Here is a 17,799-nt window from a genome sequence, read left to right as displayed (position 1 = left end):
CAAAGCACAGAGGCTCCCTCCTCAGTTTTGCTCCTGGCAGGCAGAGACTGCCCCCTTAAAGCAGCATTTCCACTGTGCATGAGCAAAGCCCCTTCTGCTGTAACACCTCAGCATTTTCTAGGAGTGTGACAGATCCCACGTGCTATTCTTGCCCCAAGAACTAAAGGAAAGCCGATTTTTCTGTTGTTTTGTTTCTAATAAGTATCAGATTAGTAGGGCTGTTTTAGAGAGAGCCTGGAGTAGTTCAGCAAGAAAATTATGTGTTGTAGAAAGACTTCTGTGTGGATCAAACGTGTGCTCCTGCCTCAGCTGTATTCTGATCATGGGGAAGGGGAAAACAGCTCAGAACAGCCACAGCTGCTTATAGCAAAACAGGAATGTGGTTCTGGTGACCTCCTGACACCACTTAACTCCTGATCCTGACCTCTGAGGAATCACACTTGCTATATAGTATTTGGATATACTGATTTCATCTTATTTCATTGTATAAAGCCCTCTGAAAAGACATGAGAAGTTTCAGATCTGAGGACTCTAAAAACTAAACTCATAGGGCAGCAAAAACTACTTCTGTTCTGCCTCAATGCCTGGAACACTCTCATACACAAGGTATGCAAGCACTTAAGACCAGAAACTCAGATCCAGTAAAGATTTATGTCGATCTACATCCATCAGGGAAGACATTAATTCTTGTCCCTGACAGCAAAGAGCTGACTACAGTGCTCCTCAAATAAATCAGAATTGCTGCTTCTGGACCACAATTGTCAACTTTGGTTGCAGAAATATGCAAGACAAAAAAGTAGGAATGAAGGATCCAAAGAAAAAAAAAAAGGGGTGGGGGGGTGGTACTTGTTAACTGGTTTCTATTTGCTGTAGTACCAGCTGGGAGAGCAACAGTCACCAAGATAGAAAAGTGATAACAAGTCTCCTCTCCCAGATTACACTGCAAGATCAATAATTCTGCTTTCTGTCTGTCAATCTATTATGAGAGAGAAGAGAGAAAAGGAGATTGTAAGGTTTTGCTGCATTATTTTATTTTTTTCTGCACTGGAATTTGTCCTCTTACACAGCACAAGAAGTTCTAATGAATGAGAATATAGATAGGTAACGCCCAAACTGCTATGAAGGACACTGTCTATATTTGACAGAGTTGAAACTCTTTGTTCTGATTTCATCCACATGAACATTTGGTATTGTAAAACTGTATTATTTATTTTCAGGGGATCCCCTTACAGTTTACATGTCTTATTTGTTACAGCTGGGTGTGCCTGGATGATACCAGAAGAATAAGTTCCCAGTGAGCAATGAGAGTTTAGCACAAGAGACTCATCAGACACAGATGCATGCTGCTTGGCAAGACAAGATAGGACTGCTAGAACATTTGCTGCCTTTGGTAAATGGGAGATTATTTTTGTTTACACCGTTTCCTGAGCATTTTTCTGTAGGCATTACTTTGTTAAATCAGAAATATGTATACTGGACTAATCAACTTAATTGCACCCTATCGATAAGCACTGCTAAAACAGGAACATATGTAACATATTGCAATACTCTCATTTTAAAACATAAGGCAACGATGTTCTACATCTTAGATAAAATCGTAAACCCATGAACTGCTGAATCCAATGAGTCCTTCCATTTCCTCAGGAACAAAACTTCACATACCAAATTCCAAGCTTATCAAATGTAGTTATAAGAGATAAGGAAAATAGAGGGAGCCTGGCTACTGTTTTCCAAACATTTATTGCTTTGCTTTCATAAGATGGAGACAACACTACTCACTTAGGGCTGAAAGAAGGCAAATACTCCACCTGCACTGAACTGCCAAAGCACATAGCTGTGAAGAACCCCTTGCACAGCAACAGAGCAGAACAGACTCCTGGTGCCTATCAGAAATGTCCGAGCAAACACACCTAAGACCATTTGCACCGGCCAACTATTTAATAAGAGGCATTTTTCCTCATTATCTCCGGCATCACTTGAGAGCTCAGCAGGCAAGCTTTTACATGCTTAATTCATCAACTCCTCCGCTTCAGTCTACAGGTACCATATTTCATTCTGTTTGACGCCGTGTCTACCCTGTGCATGCTATTTTGTACTGGAAAGTCAGAACCACAGTGCATCTGGAATATAGACTTCCTCTTGCCACGTTTTACCAACTGACACTGCGGAAGAAAAATGATGCAAAGATGAAGTCTTTACCTAGAACAACCACCAAGTAAACTCCAGCAAGGACAATCTAAAAACAAAAATCTCTCTTCATGAAGATCTGCATCTGAAAGAGCATCAGACAGACTTCTCCAGAAAATTGCTTCCCCTGCCTCTTTTCCCATCCCAAACCCTTTTTATTACTTTTTGACTGATTTTTCTTGGCTCCTACACTGACTCATGCTGATCTTCCTAGGTGGGCTCTGTACAACCTTCCCAGCTCTTTTATTCCTCTCATCTTCCTGCCAACAAATTATTCGAGTTTTATGAAAGGCTCCTTTTTTATTCCATAACCATTTTCTCTTGATCCAAAATGAACTTAAACTCAGCGGTTGCTTTGTTGTTTTTTTTCAACACAACATTTGTACTGCCAAACACCTTAAAAAAATGTATTTTAGCCTTCTGTGTTTACTTGAAAGCTGCTTCTTCCGAGAGGTTTGAGAATAATGTGGTTACCATAGTTTCCATATCCATGACCAATAAAATGCAATTTGGAATACAATGCAACAAGGACAAGACCACTCAGCAGAGTTGTCTAAACAACTGGACCCTGCTGTCTTCATGCTAGATTGCTCCTAGCATTACTATGGGAAATAGGATTAATCACCACCCAGATTCTGGTGCAGCAATCAAGCTAAAGGCTTATGCTTTTCTGATTCCCAGCTACTGGAGATGGTTCAGATCCAGCACTTAAGATTTCTCTTCATGTAAAAACCGTATCTCACTGATTTAGTATTTCACCTCCAAGAGATTTTATATGTCACTGCATTCTTTTGTTCCAGGAAGTAATTGTGTAGGGAAGCACCGTGCTAATGCTCAGCAAAGGTAATGGTGATGGATTCATTACCCGTAGAAATCTGTTGACAAAGTAAATAATGTACTGCCTGTTCTTACAGCTTTGTTGGCCCCTGACAGGCAGGCTTCTAGGAAATATGCCAAAGATAAACTTCTCTCTTCAAGTCAACCAGCCAACAAACCCACATATACTTCAAAGAGGATAAAAACAATACCTGCTTTGGACACATCCACTCACTTTCCTTATTAGAAGTTATATGATGGAAATTTACTCAAATAAAGCGAACTAATAAAAGAAAGAAAACCAAACGTCCTCAATAACAGAGAATGATGAAGAGAAAAACACAACATATACAATGGATACAGAGATCCACTGCCAAGTCAAATCATTTTTCTGATTTTAAAGAGCTGTGAAGATTTCCTTTAAAAATAAAGTGAAAATAAAAGGAAAAAGGTAAAATATTTTGCATCCCCTTTAAAAATAATAATAACAAAAAAAGAAAAGAAACAAAAGTCCAGAGGATGTTCTGTGTCACGAGTCACAATGATAAGAGTTGCTAAGTCAAGACCTGAATGGCAGGAAAGCCAAATTCTTCTCTGACAATCTCAGTGCACACTACGGGACTGACTTCTGTGGTGGCTGGGCCTCTCTCAAGACCATACCAAGTTAACAGGAGTGAATGCAACTCAACACTTGCAATACACAGATAAGTTGAATTTCCTTTTAGTGTAACACACTGGGGACAGGAAATTAAGAAAAAAACAAACTACTGAAGTTCAATTTCTTCTGTTTAGGGCAAAACCTATCAAAACTGCTGAGGTTTAAAGTTCTGGCCATAGTTTGACAACCGCTGCATGTAAACAGTAGGAGAAGAGAATACATCAAGTCTCTTCCTTACTCCAGGATCCCACGGCTGTAATCATGAATTCTGAGCACAAGAAGCAGGAAAACTGCTCAAAGAACATTTGCTGTTGTTCAAAACGAGGTGTTATCCTCACTGTGCAGTTCATGGGTAGCTTTTAGAGACCCCAGAAGCACCACCATTGTGTATATCTGACATAAGGCACTGAGCCTCAGTCAACATCATCTCAGTTATAGCTTAGCCACAGGAAAAAGTAATAAATATTTTATCACTGACTTCTCATTCAGTGAAGGTCGTGTAAAGGTACCAAAGTATAAGGAAAAGAAGAATGTGCGTATATGTATGAAATCACTCAGTGAATATGCATCGCTCTTCCAACAGAAAAGCTTATTAATTCACCCCACTAAAAAAGCATTCTGTGCATGCGTCAGACAAAACCATTATACTTTTGTAGAAAAAAAAATAAAAAATCTTAAATCCTATTATTATGTTGATCGTTGTCCTCCTCTCCTAGAGAGAGTGCCCTCAAGGAAAGCCCAGACCCCGCCATTAACCAGCTGCACGTGACATTTCAAGACTCCTGGATCAGTTCAAACAGAGGAATGACATCTTTCCTCCTCCTGGCCCCAGAAGCTGCCAGCACAGTACCTCGTTGATGGCGAGCTGCTCTCCGCCTCCCCCAGGGTGGCCATAGCGGTGGTTGGAGCTGCGGAAGTCCTCGTACAGGTCCTCCTCACTTCCCACATCATCTGTCAGAGCTGTCTTGTCCAGGGCCCCATCAGCGATCACTGCAACAGCAAAAAGAACTCATTGGTTATACACCACAAGGTCTTCAGAAGTGTTGCACCTGTAACATGAGCTTGGTAGGGGTAAGGGATGCAATAACAGCATACAGAGATGAGGAAACCATACACGCCCATGGCAAAGAACACAAACATGGTTTTGCTACTACCTTAAAAATGGCAAGATAAAAGACTTGTGTCTGCCAATTCAGAGCAAGGAAATTCCAAGCCCGTGGAAAACCATTCACTTTCCTCTGTCCACCCATTCAGTTTGAGAATGCCTTTTGTTGCTTGCTATAGAAATATCCTCTACCACCACCAGCACAGGAGGGCTGTTCTGCTTGAAGTAACATGGAATAAGCTGCGGACAGCCAAGGCTCAGCAGTCTGCAGAGAGAACCTGTACTGAAGTCTCAAGTCATAAGCGTGAGACTGAGGAATAAAAAATGACATCTACACCTGTTGCATGGAAGAAATTCTCTTTCAGTTCCTCTCTTTCATAGGCAGAAACCTTTTTCTAAGGACTCCTCAAGATATTAGAAAATAAACTTCAGCAGCAAGTTAAGGATTCATCCCTTACCTGCCCAGGCTAGAGTTCTCAAAATCTATGAAAAATGCTAATTATTAAAGAAAACACTTGAAGTCATATTCTTCTGGAATAGCAACTGCTGGAAAAAATGGTTTCCATGACACTGAGGTGAGTTTCACAGAAAATTTCTATACATGAAATAAGCAGCTAACACAAAGACACTTGATGCAGAGGACAGCAGCTCATGTAATTAATAATTTGAGTTTAATGGGCTCGACATGGCTTCACTACAGGGACTAAGTGAAAATACAGGCATTGCTATCATTAATCCTGTCGAAGTTATACGTCATGTCATACTCAAAAACTTTTGTAAAACAAGTGAAATCAAAGCATTTAACTTATCTAGCACAGCTTGGGCAGGAAAAGCAATGGCTGGCTTGGTTTTTGAGCTTTCACTTCATTCCATATTTAGCAGGACCTACAAACATCATCTTTGCCAGTGCTTTCATTACATGTGAGGCTGCTCTTTACACATTAAGGTTGCAACAATAACATCACCAGTAAGAGTGAGGTGTAAATGCACTGTAGCATCGGTCAGTTCAGTGCAGTTACTAACTTCCAAATGGCAAGTTTATGAGCTGCCTCTGAGCTAAATATTTGATTGTTTATGTTTTGAATTCAATAAATACAGCATAATGAAGACACTCATCACCTAAATCTGAAACTCATCCAAGACTAATGGAAGCTCAGGACACAGAGGTGAACATGAGCTTATAACAAAAGCAGACTTTTCTAGGTCAAATAGAAAAGAAGCAAGAATGATGCAAAAGTCTTTGAAGATGAGTTAGGAAGGAAACATTGCAGAGAAAGAGGAAGAACAGAGAAAGCGTGAAGTGCTTCTCCTTCAGCCAGAGTAATCATCTATCATAAGCTGGGAAAACATTTTAGCCTCTCTCCAGTTAGAAAACAATGCCCTTAACCCTTTATTCCCAACAAGGAGCTTAATGCTACCTAGCTTGTAGCTTTCATCAGATGGCATGCTTTTCAATTCTTGTGCTATGGTCTCTCAGCTCAGAACATGGTTCTAGTCTTGGTGCCTTGATTGGAACTGCCCCTCAGAAAGGAGTCAAGTTCCTTTTTCCATTCCTCTGCCTTAAGGAAAAAATAAAAATCCTCCTGGACATACTCCACAAAAAATGCAGTTCATAATCACTCAGAAGTTTTCAGTCCTTTAAGGCAGAATGGCCCATGGTAGTCATTTGATGTTTTCCCAAAAACGTCTAATCCAGGAAAGAACTGAAAAAAGATTTTGCTCTGAAGCAGCTTACATGGGAGAAAAGGTTACGAACAAATAAATAAAACAACAGTCTGCAATGGCAACCCATTGCACTAGAAATCCACCAGAGAAGTTGGGGAATGAAGGCTTTCAGTGTACGTAATGACTCAGCATGCACAGAATGAACTAGGTCAAGAAGAAAAGAAGCAAGAACTATACGAAAATATCTGAAGGCAAGTTAGCAGAAATGGATAAAACAGTTTATCAGCTTCTCAGCCGCACAGTACTAGTTGGACAGAGAAGTGTTAAACTGGAGTTGGTCTGGATGCCCTACTTCCATTCCCCACCAAATGCTCATCTCCATGTCACGCTGCATTCCACTGATGTGGCCACAGCTGGCTTCTGTGTCCTCCTGAAGCTGCAGATCTGACCTGACCCTGGCAGTCAGACAGCAGAGAGCAACACTTTGTTAAAAATAACACTGAGCTCCAAGTTACATCCAATTAGCTCAAGCAGATTTCTCCACATTTCATACGGTTGTTGTGCTAGATTCCATTAAATATGGCAACAAATCCCATACAGGGGGATGTCACAAACAGCAGTACAACAGCCTTCTCTGAAAACATTACAACTCTGTGTTCTCCTGTCGTTAGTCAGAATTCATGGTACAAGGGCACTGCCAACACCAACTGACAAGAGTGTGCACAAACCCTTTTTTATGTATCTGAATAGAGAATAAGGTGTCTGCAAAGGAGACACCTTGAGGATGTGAAGCAGTGAGAGCATCCCAGAGAGAAGTGCGAGTAGACAAAGCTTGATCAGAATGGAGGAGTTAGGTATATGGTTCATTCTCACTCTGCTCTACACGCTCTGCAGCTTGGGACTTCTCACAAAAGGATGCTGCCCAGAGTGCGATGAGCTCCTCCTGCAGGGCCCTGCCAGCCCAGCAAGGGGCCTGCTGGCTGCACCCTGCCCATGGGGCCTCTCCTCGGGCATGGGGAATGCCTGCTGCCCCCAGGGAGCTGCCTGCATGTAGGGTGCTTGCTGGGAGCCATCGCTGACTTGACCCTGCAGAACAGCTGAGCCTGACAGAGAGCGGTGAGAAGGAAGAGAGGAGAGGGGCCTTGTGCTGTCTGTCTTACAGATGGGCAGCCAGAAGTTGCTGGCTGTTGTCTGCTGAAGGACTGAATGGAACTGATGAGGAATAGCAGCCATATTCCAGAGACAACGAGAGACAAATTAGTTTGTCGTGTCCTAGCTCCTCTCTCAAAGCTGTACATGTTCTAAGTGCAAAGAACAAGTGAGCACAAGACATAAATAGCTAGAAAGCCCAAACCCCAAAACCTAGCACCACCAAAACAGATTCCCATTCTCTCTAGAGAAACAGAATGCAGTTCTGGCACAGCTTCCCCAGAGAGCTCATACCAGAGAGCTCTGTGCCCCCCAGGTCATGGCTCAGCAGGACTGAGCACTGTGGCTGCCTGCTGACAGGGAGCTCCTGCCACGGTCTGGCTCAGAGCCCTCAGCAGTAACCCAGTACTGATGGAAAATGGGTCACAGGCAGCTCCCCCTAAAGCCAGCCAGCCCACAGCTTTAGGGGTGAGGCCAGGGCAGGAAACAAGGGATGACTGCAGCCAGCTTTGAAAGCCAACAGCACCCACAGTTTATTAAAAGTACATATTAACGACAAAGGGAACAACAACTGTGTACTGGAAGCACTTCTCTTCAAGCATCCTCTTCCAGCACCACATCCACACATTTGCCTCTCCGTGGCATTTACATTTAAAATAATTCACTGGAATAACAGTAGGAGCATGATTTACACTCACAGAGCAAATTAATTCACAGCTAACGACATCATTCCCACCGCCTCACTGAGCAGAGATGGCTGTGGTTACGTGTGCCCGCCGGGAGCTGCATCTGGAGGAGGGGTAGACACAAGAGGTGTGCAAGGTGGGAAACAAACCTGGGAGCCCGTGTACAGGTGAAGACAGCCCCTCCACCCTCCTCTCTTTGCCACAGCTGCCACTGCAGTGCTGCAGCATCCACCTGCCCCACTCTGACTGGTGGCCATCATTTATCAGCTGCTCGATCTACACAGGTCCCTGTGCAGCTGCCACAGCAAAATCCATTGGTGATGTCATCCCACTTCTGCCCCAGCAATGCCATTCCACAGATTTTTTGCTGTGCTGGGGGGATCCTCTCACGTCATTGTGCTCATGGCTGTGGGCTGGTTTAACAGGCAGAGGCCTGTTAGTATGAACTTCATAATGGGAAAAAAAACAACCAACAACACCACAAACCATGCACGTGGGCCTACAAAGCCAAGCCATACAGAGCTAAGATCTTCATGCTTACATTTATGAGCAGGTAATGAAAGTGAATCTGCAGGGGGAAAAAAAAGTAGAAACAGAGCATAAGGAAGAGAGGCAGAAAAATGTTTAAGGGGAGAAAGCAAGCTTCTTCCTCCCATATAAAGTAATAAAGGAGAGCACTCAGCATATCAAAATGAAACCAGCAGTTTGGTACAGTCCTGCTAATGGAATTCCCATTGTGAATGAAATTAGCCAAAGCAATGAGTGAGTCCGCAGTTGAGAACAAAAAGGAGACAGCTCTTCAACTCTGCAGGTCTGCTGGGTGCATCACCGAGTGTAACACTCACCAGCAGTAATGCGCTGAGTCACCCACCCAGGTTTCAATTTTCAAATCCCAATTAGAAACTAAATGACTTGCAGTGAGTGCTTAAGGAAGAGCCCTCAGCCCTCCTGGGCAGCAGAGATAATTATGGGGAAGAGGAATGTGGAGCATGAATGACTCCACGGCTCTGCCACCCACGGTACCCCTTGCTCCATACCCACAGCATCCCCATGTGCAGCCCCTCCTTGCTCACTGAGCTACATTACAGGTGGGAGGGATGGGGGGAGCGGTGTAAGCAGATGTGAAGAATAGTGGAAATGATGAGGAAAAAACAGATATGAAATAACATAAACCTGTGGTCCCGACACAAAGCCTGCTCCTTTTTTGGAAAGCACCTCTGCTGAGCTGCATACAAACAGCTAATTCACTGGCTGTGCTCCAGTCACAGCTACTGACGTGGAAAGAAGCAGGCACGTCCTCCTACTCTATTTGTTGTTTATTTGCTCAGGTCTGATTACTCATTCACATAGTCCTGTTTGCTCGCATTTTTTTCAGACGGATGTCTGTGGAAATGCTATTTACTTTTACATCTGGACAGTGATGAACACGATGGGGGCCAGCCCTAGTTTAGTCCGTTAAGCCTTAGAACAATCTAAGCATGAAATTCAGTTGTAGCCATCTAAACTCAGAGACAAATCCATGCTAGAATCAAGGCACATTCTTCACTGTATCCTCAGTAGGATGTACTGGTTGGGAAGGCTGGTATGTTCCAGCTTGTTGCCTTATTCATGGAGGTAGCTGCTTTTCAAAGGAGTTAACTGGGAGAAGAGAACATGGGAAGATGAATCAGCCATCATAGAGTCAAAATTTCCTCTGCGAAAGGTTAAATGCTTGGTTTTTCTTGTTTCTAACAGGTAACAAAGGTGAACACTGACGTGCCAGCCATGTTCAATTTTTAATTGTTCATTTAACTCTCCTGGTTTGCACTGCATCTCTCATGCCTTGAGGTAAAGCCAAACCAGTGACCCAACTTCTCTCTCTAGTCCTCTGAGTACGTGCGTGGCCCCCTTTGGACCCTCTCCATCTCCACATCCTTCTTGTCCAGGGCCCAGAGCAGAACGCAATAGTAGAGGTGGGGGCTCATGAGAGGAAAGCAGAGCAGAGGTGGTCACACCCCTTTCCCTACTGCTCACAGTGCTTTTGGTGCAGCCAAGCATACAGTTCGCTTTCTGGTCTGCAAATGCACATTGCTGGCCCACACTGAATTTCTCATCAACCAGTATCCCCAGCTGCTTTTCCTTCGGGCCACTGTCAACCCATTCTCTGTATTCATGTTTGGGATTGCCCTGACCAAGTGCAGGACCTTGCAACCACTTGGCCTTGTTGAAAGGCATGAGGCTTGCAGGGCCTGCTTCTGAAGCCCTATGAAAGACAATCTTCCCCTCCAGCATGCTGGCTGCTCCATGCAGCTTGGTATCTTCCTCTAATATATTTGAGTCTGCATACTATCATTCAATCAGAGTCAACTCAGATCAGCAGTAACCTCAAGTGAGCTTTCAACTCAACTGCAAGGATAAAACTACCACGTTTATGTCTCCACACTTACCCATTCTTACCCAGATGTGTAACAACTAAGCAAACGAATCAGGAAACGAGTACAGTAGTTATTTATTGTGGACAACATCAACTTCATCAAATATAGTAGGTAAAAGCAACATCAAAGAGTGTTAGTGCAGCTGACAGGCCTAACAAACATGAATCTGAAAGTGCTTTTCAATAAAACTTCATCTGCTTATATTTGCTTTCAGGAGCACATCTGCTCCAGCTGTTCAAGGCCTTATAGATACTTCCTGTAAGTGGAAAAAAAAAAGACTTTTCTTAAAGACTATTCCCACAGATTCCCCCCACGTGATCTCAGCAGCTAGTAGTACAGAGCACGGTTAAATGTGGCATCACTCTTAAAGGCCACTTCCAGGCTTCTGTTGCCTTTTGCTCACACAGGTATAACAAGCTTGCTGGTGGGAGTATGCAAAGCAGCCACGCTGTCGTACCTTTAATGAGATTTATTTCATCTGAAGCAAAGCACCAGCTCAGAATGAAACAATCAAATTCTGCATTATTATCTTTTCTCTCCTGCAGAAAACAAACAGAAAATCCAACTTAGACAGAAGTTGTCAGCACTGGTTAGATATAGCCAATGCTTCCAATCAGCACCAGTTCTCCGATGAGAACCTTAAACTGAAAAAGTTCCACTCATGCCCTCTCAGAAAGCACTGTTCCTCCTCCTTCTGCAGCTGCTTTCCAAGCACTTGGAGTTTTCTTAATGCAGGTGCTGATGTGAGCTCCCAGGTCTCATGCTGCCCTTGTCTGCTTTAATTAAATTGATCCCGCTGTGACATTTGCTTCACTTCTAAAACAACTTCCTAAGACAATTCACAGTAGTGTATCAGGAAACCCAGCTATCATAGGCCCCGACACCATTTGGTTTCTTGTACCTATTACTTTGTTAAAGAAAGGAAAGAACGTCAACATGCTATAGGAACCTCCAGTTCATTTACATTTCCAAAATTTCTGTGCCTTTATGACTCTGCATCCCAGTATACACCAGAAGACTGAGAGCTTGGAAGCAAAGTTGCCAAAAAGCACAGAGCTTTCTTCTGCCTCCAGTCACAGCCTGGAAAAAAGACAATTTCACCATGCACTGAACTTTCCCTACCAGCTTGGGGAGCATCCGTTTGCAAAGAGTAGTTAGTCATTTTTATGAAGAATTCCTACAAGGAAGTAAAATGATTCACATCAGAGAAGACTTTCAGATGTTGCACCCACTCATGCCAACTTTGCAACTTCCCTACACTGCTTTCACAACAGACAAACTTTCATCAGGAAGAAAGGGGCATGGGTTGTGTTATAAATTTAATGATAAAGAAGGAAGGATCATTTTGATAATGGTTTAAACACAGCCACCTTTGAGTAAGTTAAAACTATTTAAGAGTAGAACTTGAAACGAGGCCCACCCCCTTACAGCCAGGGCTTATTGATACGACAAACAAAGAAGCACTGGGCACATACCACTGCCCACAACGAGCCACTGCCTGGCACTTCTGGAAAGCAGGTTGTTTATATAAAGTGTCTGAAGACAGATGTAACAGGCTAACTTTGAACACTTACATTTGAAAAATGTGACCTTTCTTTCTTTCCCAGAATTCTGCATTATGCTATAAATCTAGTCTTTATCTTTGTGAAGCTATCCAGGCTGACAAGTGGCTTATATCTATGACCTTGTACCACAGAAGCAATTAAAAATGAATGCCACGAGAAGGCTTTCAATTGCTCTTGTGCATTTATCAAGTGTAAGTCTCAAGAGGCAGTAAGATTGTTTCGTTGACATAATTTTGAATGACCAGCCTTCATGCAACATGCAACAGATCTGGTTTCATCCTAGGGTTATAGTCTTCTCATTAACAATACTGGCAGAAATGTTTCACCTTTCAGAAATCCCTCTGCCCCTATTTATATTTTAATCTCGGTTCTAAGAAAATCCCTGAGATCAAGCTAGCAAATATTTCCAAGGGGAAAACAGGAAATCAAGGATTTATGTTATTTAACTGCAATTGCCATGACAGCTTGGGGATCAGGCTTTTTATAGGGCACATCTTTGGGTCACACAATGCTGCACAAACGAAGGAGGCAAAACTCAACTCTAAGTGGTCATGGTGAGCCTTCCTTCATGGAAATTAGAACAGATCTGAGGGAGCAGCTCCAAACAAGCTACTGGAGAGATGCTGTACGTGGCCAAGCATAATTCTGTCTTTCTGTTCTGAGTGAACAAAGACGTGAGAGCATCTCCACCAGAAGACAAATGCAGGATAGCAAAGAGCCATATTAACTCAGTTTAGGGGGACCTCACAGAGGGAAGTAAGATGGAAATGTCAAATTCACTCAGATATTGGATATTTATGTTTCTGTGAGTGCAAACTTCACTGTAATAGTTCAAGACCGATTCACTTGTACAGAAGACCATCTCTACAAACAGGTGGATGAAGGAATCTGGAGCACAGAGACTGAGAGGAGAAGACAGTGCAGTCCCTTACCCTCCTGGTACAGCTGGGTTGTGTTCCTGCATAGTCAGCCTACACTACCTGATATATATGAAAGTGAAAGAGACTGCACCAAAATTTCAAGCTGTAGGTGAACACTCTTAGGAAAAATATTTCCGACATCAAGGACAAGTCTAACAGCCTTATGCATGCAATAGTGTTCATGCTGTAGTAGGAAGAGAGCTGCCTGCCCTCAGCTACCTCCTCCCTGGGAATCTAATGATGCAGAATAAATTACTGCAGGCCGAGTAGAATTAACCTTAGACGCTGAACTTGTTGACTGATGCATCTCAGCAAGTTTTCAGATATCATGCAAGACACAGACTTCACATTCAGCAGTTTTAAGTTTACCAGAAAACTGGAGTAAGGTACATTATTAGGAGACACCTCATAAGATTATTCTTCAGGTCTGAATTAGAGCTCTACACGTCATATGAAACCTTATGCTACAGCAAGAAAACTCTTCCAAGGAAAACAGTATTCCTCTTGGAATAATTCCTTTCAAAGCCATTATTAATCATCTCCTTTAAAAGAAGAAAGCATTCTGGCAAGGTCACATTGGTCAGTGCTCCTCTAATCATTAAATTAATTACTTAAGATGTTTACTGGAAGCTGCAACACAGAAATAAAACAGCAAAATTGGTAAGATCAGCAGTTCAGCAAAATCACAAGTCAGGGATGCTAAAAATGCATTCTGAATTCAAAATGACACATTACCACTTACAAATCATTGGACAGAAAGATTATTTGGGGCACTCTGGAGACATACGTAAAAGCTAACACCAGCCGAAGATAGCAAAATTAAGAGATTCATGTATATTACAGGCAGCAAAACAATCTCAACAGTCTAAATTAAAAAAAGAAAATCACTGCTCATTATTAGCAACTAAACTGAGCAAGATCCCTTAAAAAAGTAAGAGGGGGTAAAGCAGGCGAAGCCTTTTCTACCCTTATATGATCTACAGCCAAGCACAGCTCTACCTAAGGCACATGTCAGAAAAGGGACATGTCAGAAAAGGGACATTCTTCTGGAAGGAGGTGGCTGAAGCAGTCAAAATAATACCTGGAAATTTGACATGAATGTGCAACTTTGCAAAACCAAAGCAGGCTGATACAAGGACAATGCCTTCCAGAGCAATTCAGATCACATGTTCCAGTGTATGGCATCGGTCAACAAACCTAAAGCTCTTAATCAATTGCTTGAGCTTATAAAACATACATAAAAATCCTTTCTCTTAATGGTAAAGGTGACAAATTTGACCTTTTCTGTGATTACCTCCCCAAAACAAAACCATTTAATTCCACAGGGCTGCTGTTCTTTCCATCTAAGAAATGATTCTTACTTAGTTCCTATATGCCACTATAATGAAAGGAAGAAAATGCTTTGTTTCAGTTATTAAATGAAATAGCAAAATTCAAAATGAAAACAAAACAGATGGAAAGCAGGACTAACAAACTGAAGTCAGCACAACAGTCACCCACACTGAAGAAGCAGTTGACTAAATGCAATTTTTTTTTTCCCTTTGGTAAATTCACATGTCTTTACTGCACAGAATTGAATGTTTCTGAGTTCCCAACCCTTAGCCTTTTCCAAGCAGGCAGAGGAGTTGTCTACTCTAGAAAGGATTATAAAAGCAAAAACAAAACAAAGGCTCTGCTCCAGGCTCACAAGTCCAGAAATCCGTCTGGATGTAGATCAGTGATGAGTGGTGTCCCCCAGGGGTCAGTGCAGGGACTGATACTCTTTAATATCTTCTTCAGTGCCACCGGCAGTGGGATTGAGTGCACCTTCAGCAGTTTGCAGATGACCCCAGGCTGTGGGGTGCAGTCAACACACGTGAGGGATGGGATGCCATCTAGACAGACCTAGGACAGGCTGAGCAGTGGGCCCAGGTGAATCTCATGAGGTTCAACAAATCCTAGTGCAAAGTGTGCACCTGGACTGTGGTTCCCCTCACCATCAGCTGGGAGACAAAAGGATAGAGCGTAGACGTACCAAAAAGGACCTGGGGGTACTGGTGGATGGCAGCTGGACACGAGCCAGCAGTGAGCCCTTGCAGCCCAGAAAGCCAACTGTACCCTGGGCTGCATCAAAAAAAAAAAGCAGGGAGGGGAGGGGATCCTGCCCCTCTGCTCTGTGCTGTGAGGCCTCACCTGGAGCACTGCATCCAGATATGGAGTCCTTAGTACAGGAGAGACAGAGACCTGCTGGAGTGCATCCAGAGGAGGGCCACAAGAATAATCCAAATGGTGGAACACATCTCTTGCAGGACAGGCTGAGAGATCTGGGGCTGTGCAGTCTGGAAAAGAGAAGGCTGCGAGGTGACCTGGGGATGGCCTGTCAGCAGCTGAAGGGGGACTGTAAGAAGGAAGGGGACAGACTCTTTAGCAGGTTCTGTGTTGACAGAGCAAGAGGACATGGCTTCAAACTAAAAGAGGGGAGATTTAGTTTGGATATAAGGAACGTCTTTTACAGAGAGGGTAGTGAGGCACTGGCACAGGTTGCCCAGAGATGCGGTGAATGCCCCGTCCTTGGAGGCATTCAGGGTCAGGCTAGAGGGGCTCTGAGCACCTGGTTGAACTGTAGGTATCCCTGTTCACTGCAGAGGAGTTGGACTAGATGGCCTTTAAGCATCCTTTCCAACTCTAAGGACTCTGTGATTCTATGATTACAAATTCTAGCTTTCCAAACATCTCTCCAGCTACTATGGCCATATGACTGACAGGTGGAGCAGGAAGAAACAAAACAACCTAAACCCCACACCACCTAGCTTAAAAAAGGTACCCAGTGTACAAAATATACCTCGATCCTCAAATATACTCTGTGATTTATTTCTTACACAATGATTTGCTCCTTCAGTGCCTAAAATCGCTTTCTCAGAACTGAAGTAAATGGCAAAGGATTTCTTCCAGAAGCATCTTGCCATCTGAAGTTAAATTTAAATGAACCTTGTTTTCCAAAAGTCTTAAACATGACACATGTTCATGTAGAATGATAAATCTAAGTGTTCAGTTTCTTCTGTTCAGATTCTCCTGTGTTTAGTTACAGCAGAGCAAACACTGCTGGAAGTGCTTTACCCTGTGCCTGTTCTTATGAATTTCCCTTAGAAGTCTGCTCCTGCTGGTAATGCTGAATTCTAAAAAGCCCTTCTGAATGTCAGTGCTTACAGTCATATTGCAGCATCACCCACACTGCATACTCCTCTGAGGCTGCTCTGCATGCACTCTGAGCATGGGTGAGGCAGCACGTACTGTATTCCCAGCACCCGTGGCCAGGAAGCAGTTCCTGAGAAGGGAACAGCAACTTCACTGAACTTCATTCGTACCACTGACACTAAACATTGCCGTGTGCCAATAGATGGAAAGCATATAACATAAAGTACAACCTATGTTCTGGAGTAAGGGAATGCAAACAGAAGACTTACGCAATTAATGCTGGGTTTGCTTTTCTAATTTCATACTAGAGACTGTCAGCTCAGCATATGAAGTAGATTCAGCTTTGTATATACCCATGAAAGCTGTAGTAATATTATTTGTATCTGTTTTTAAACAGGGCAGAATAACAAAACCCCCAGAGAACTGGGAATACTTTTGTACAAGTAGTTTTACAAAAGCAGATCTCACTGCTGCACAGCTAACTACAGTAACTCTATGTGTATTTCCATGAACTTCCTTTAGTGATAAAAAACACAGCTGCAACCCTTTGCAAGCCAAAAAGCCCTCTGAAATACACCTTGTAGTCCCAAGGTCTGAATCTCAGATGGGACGAGAGTGCAAGCTACAAGCCTCTCACATTGGCTACCTACATGGAAGAACACAAATGCTGTTCAGTTGCCTGTTTCAGAGAACAAAACAAAAGCTCTAAGTGTGTAAATGAGAAAAATGATGGTGAATGCACCTACAGAGAACCAGCAGAGAAAGAATATGAACATGTGTTGGGGTGGGCCTGACCTCTCTCCATTCTCCACCTGCCCATACCAAAGATCTCAGCAGCTCAGCAGAACCTCCCTGCAGCTGGATGAATCCAAACTGGATAGCCTTGTGTAGGAGCATTTGTTGCTATAATGTGCAGATGATATATAGAGAGTCATTGTTCAATTTTTCTTGGCTAGAAATACTTTAGTATGACCCTTCTGAGTTTCTTCCTGACGCTGCATGTGAGTCAGAGTGCAGTGCTAACAGGATGGGGGAAGATGCCATCAGCAGAGCTTCAGCTGAAATACAGATTTGAAAAGAACAGTAGGGTGTAAAGAATTGGAAGAACGTTCATTAACATTCATACAAACTAGAAGTTTAAGTTCTTGGTTTGTATTGTACGGAAACTAAGTCAGCTCAATGTTGACATTCAAAAAACTTAGGTGATCTTTAGAGGCAGACAGGGCTTGAAGATCTGCCACGAGACCTTGGAAAGACCCCATGCCCTTTGGCAGTAGCTATTGCTCCCTCAAAATATGTTAGATTTCTCTTTTAAGGACGCTGAATCAAAACATAAAAGTGCAGCTTTACTCTCAGCTATCAAAATCTTTTGAGAAAAGCAGCAGGTTCTCCTAGCTCAAATCCTACGGGCAGGTAAATCTTCGTATTCTAATTGCATATTTCAAAACGAGGTGCCAAGG

The 17,799-nt window shown here is 43.0% G+C and overlaps 1 protein-coding gene across 1 annotated transcript in view; it reads right to left on the bottom strand.

Annotated features, from left to right (window-relative positions):
• Positions 1 to 17,799, bottom strand: part of ARHGEF4 (Rho guanine nucleotide exchange factor 4) — a 192,584-nt gene that overhangs the window by 26,481 nt on the left and 148,304 nt on the right. Inside the window, exon 7 of the mRNA XM_065747933.1 lies at positions 4,512 to 4,651. Within this exon, the coding sequence (XP_065604005.1) occupies positions 4,512 to 4,651 (140 nt within the window). The remainder of the gene's footprint in view (positions 1 to 4,511; positions 4,652 to 17,799) is intronic.

This window comes from Cyrtonyx montezumae, unplaced genomic scaffold (assembly GCF_038088225.1).
Source record: "Cyrtonyx montezumae isolate F1298 unplaced genomic scaffold, pur_monq_1.0 scaffold_5, whole genome shotgun sequence".
Lineage (NCBI taxonomy): Eukaryota > Metazoa > Chordata > Aves > Galliformes > Odontophoridae > Cyrtonyx > Cyrtonyx montezumae.
This window is presented reverse-complemented; position numbering and strand designations above follow the sequence as displayed.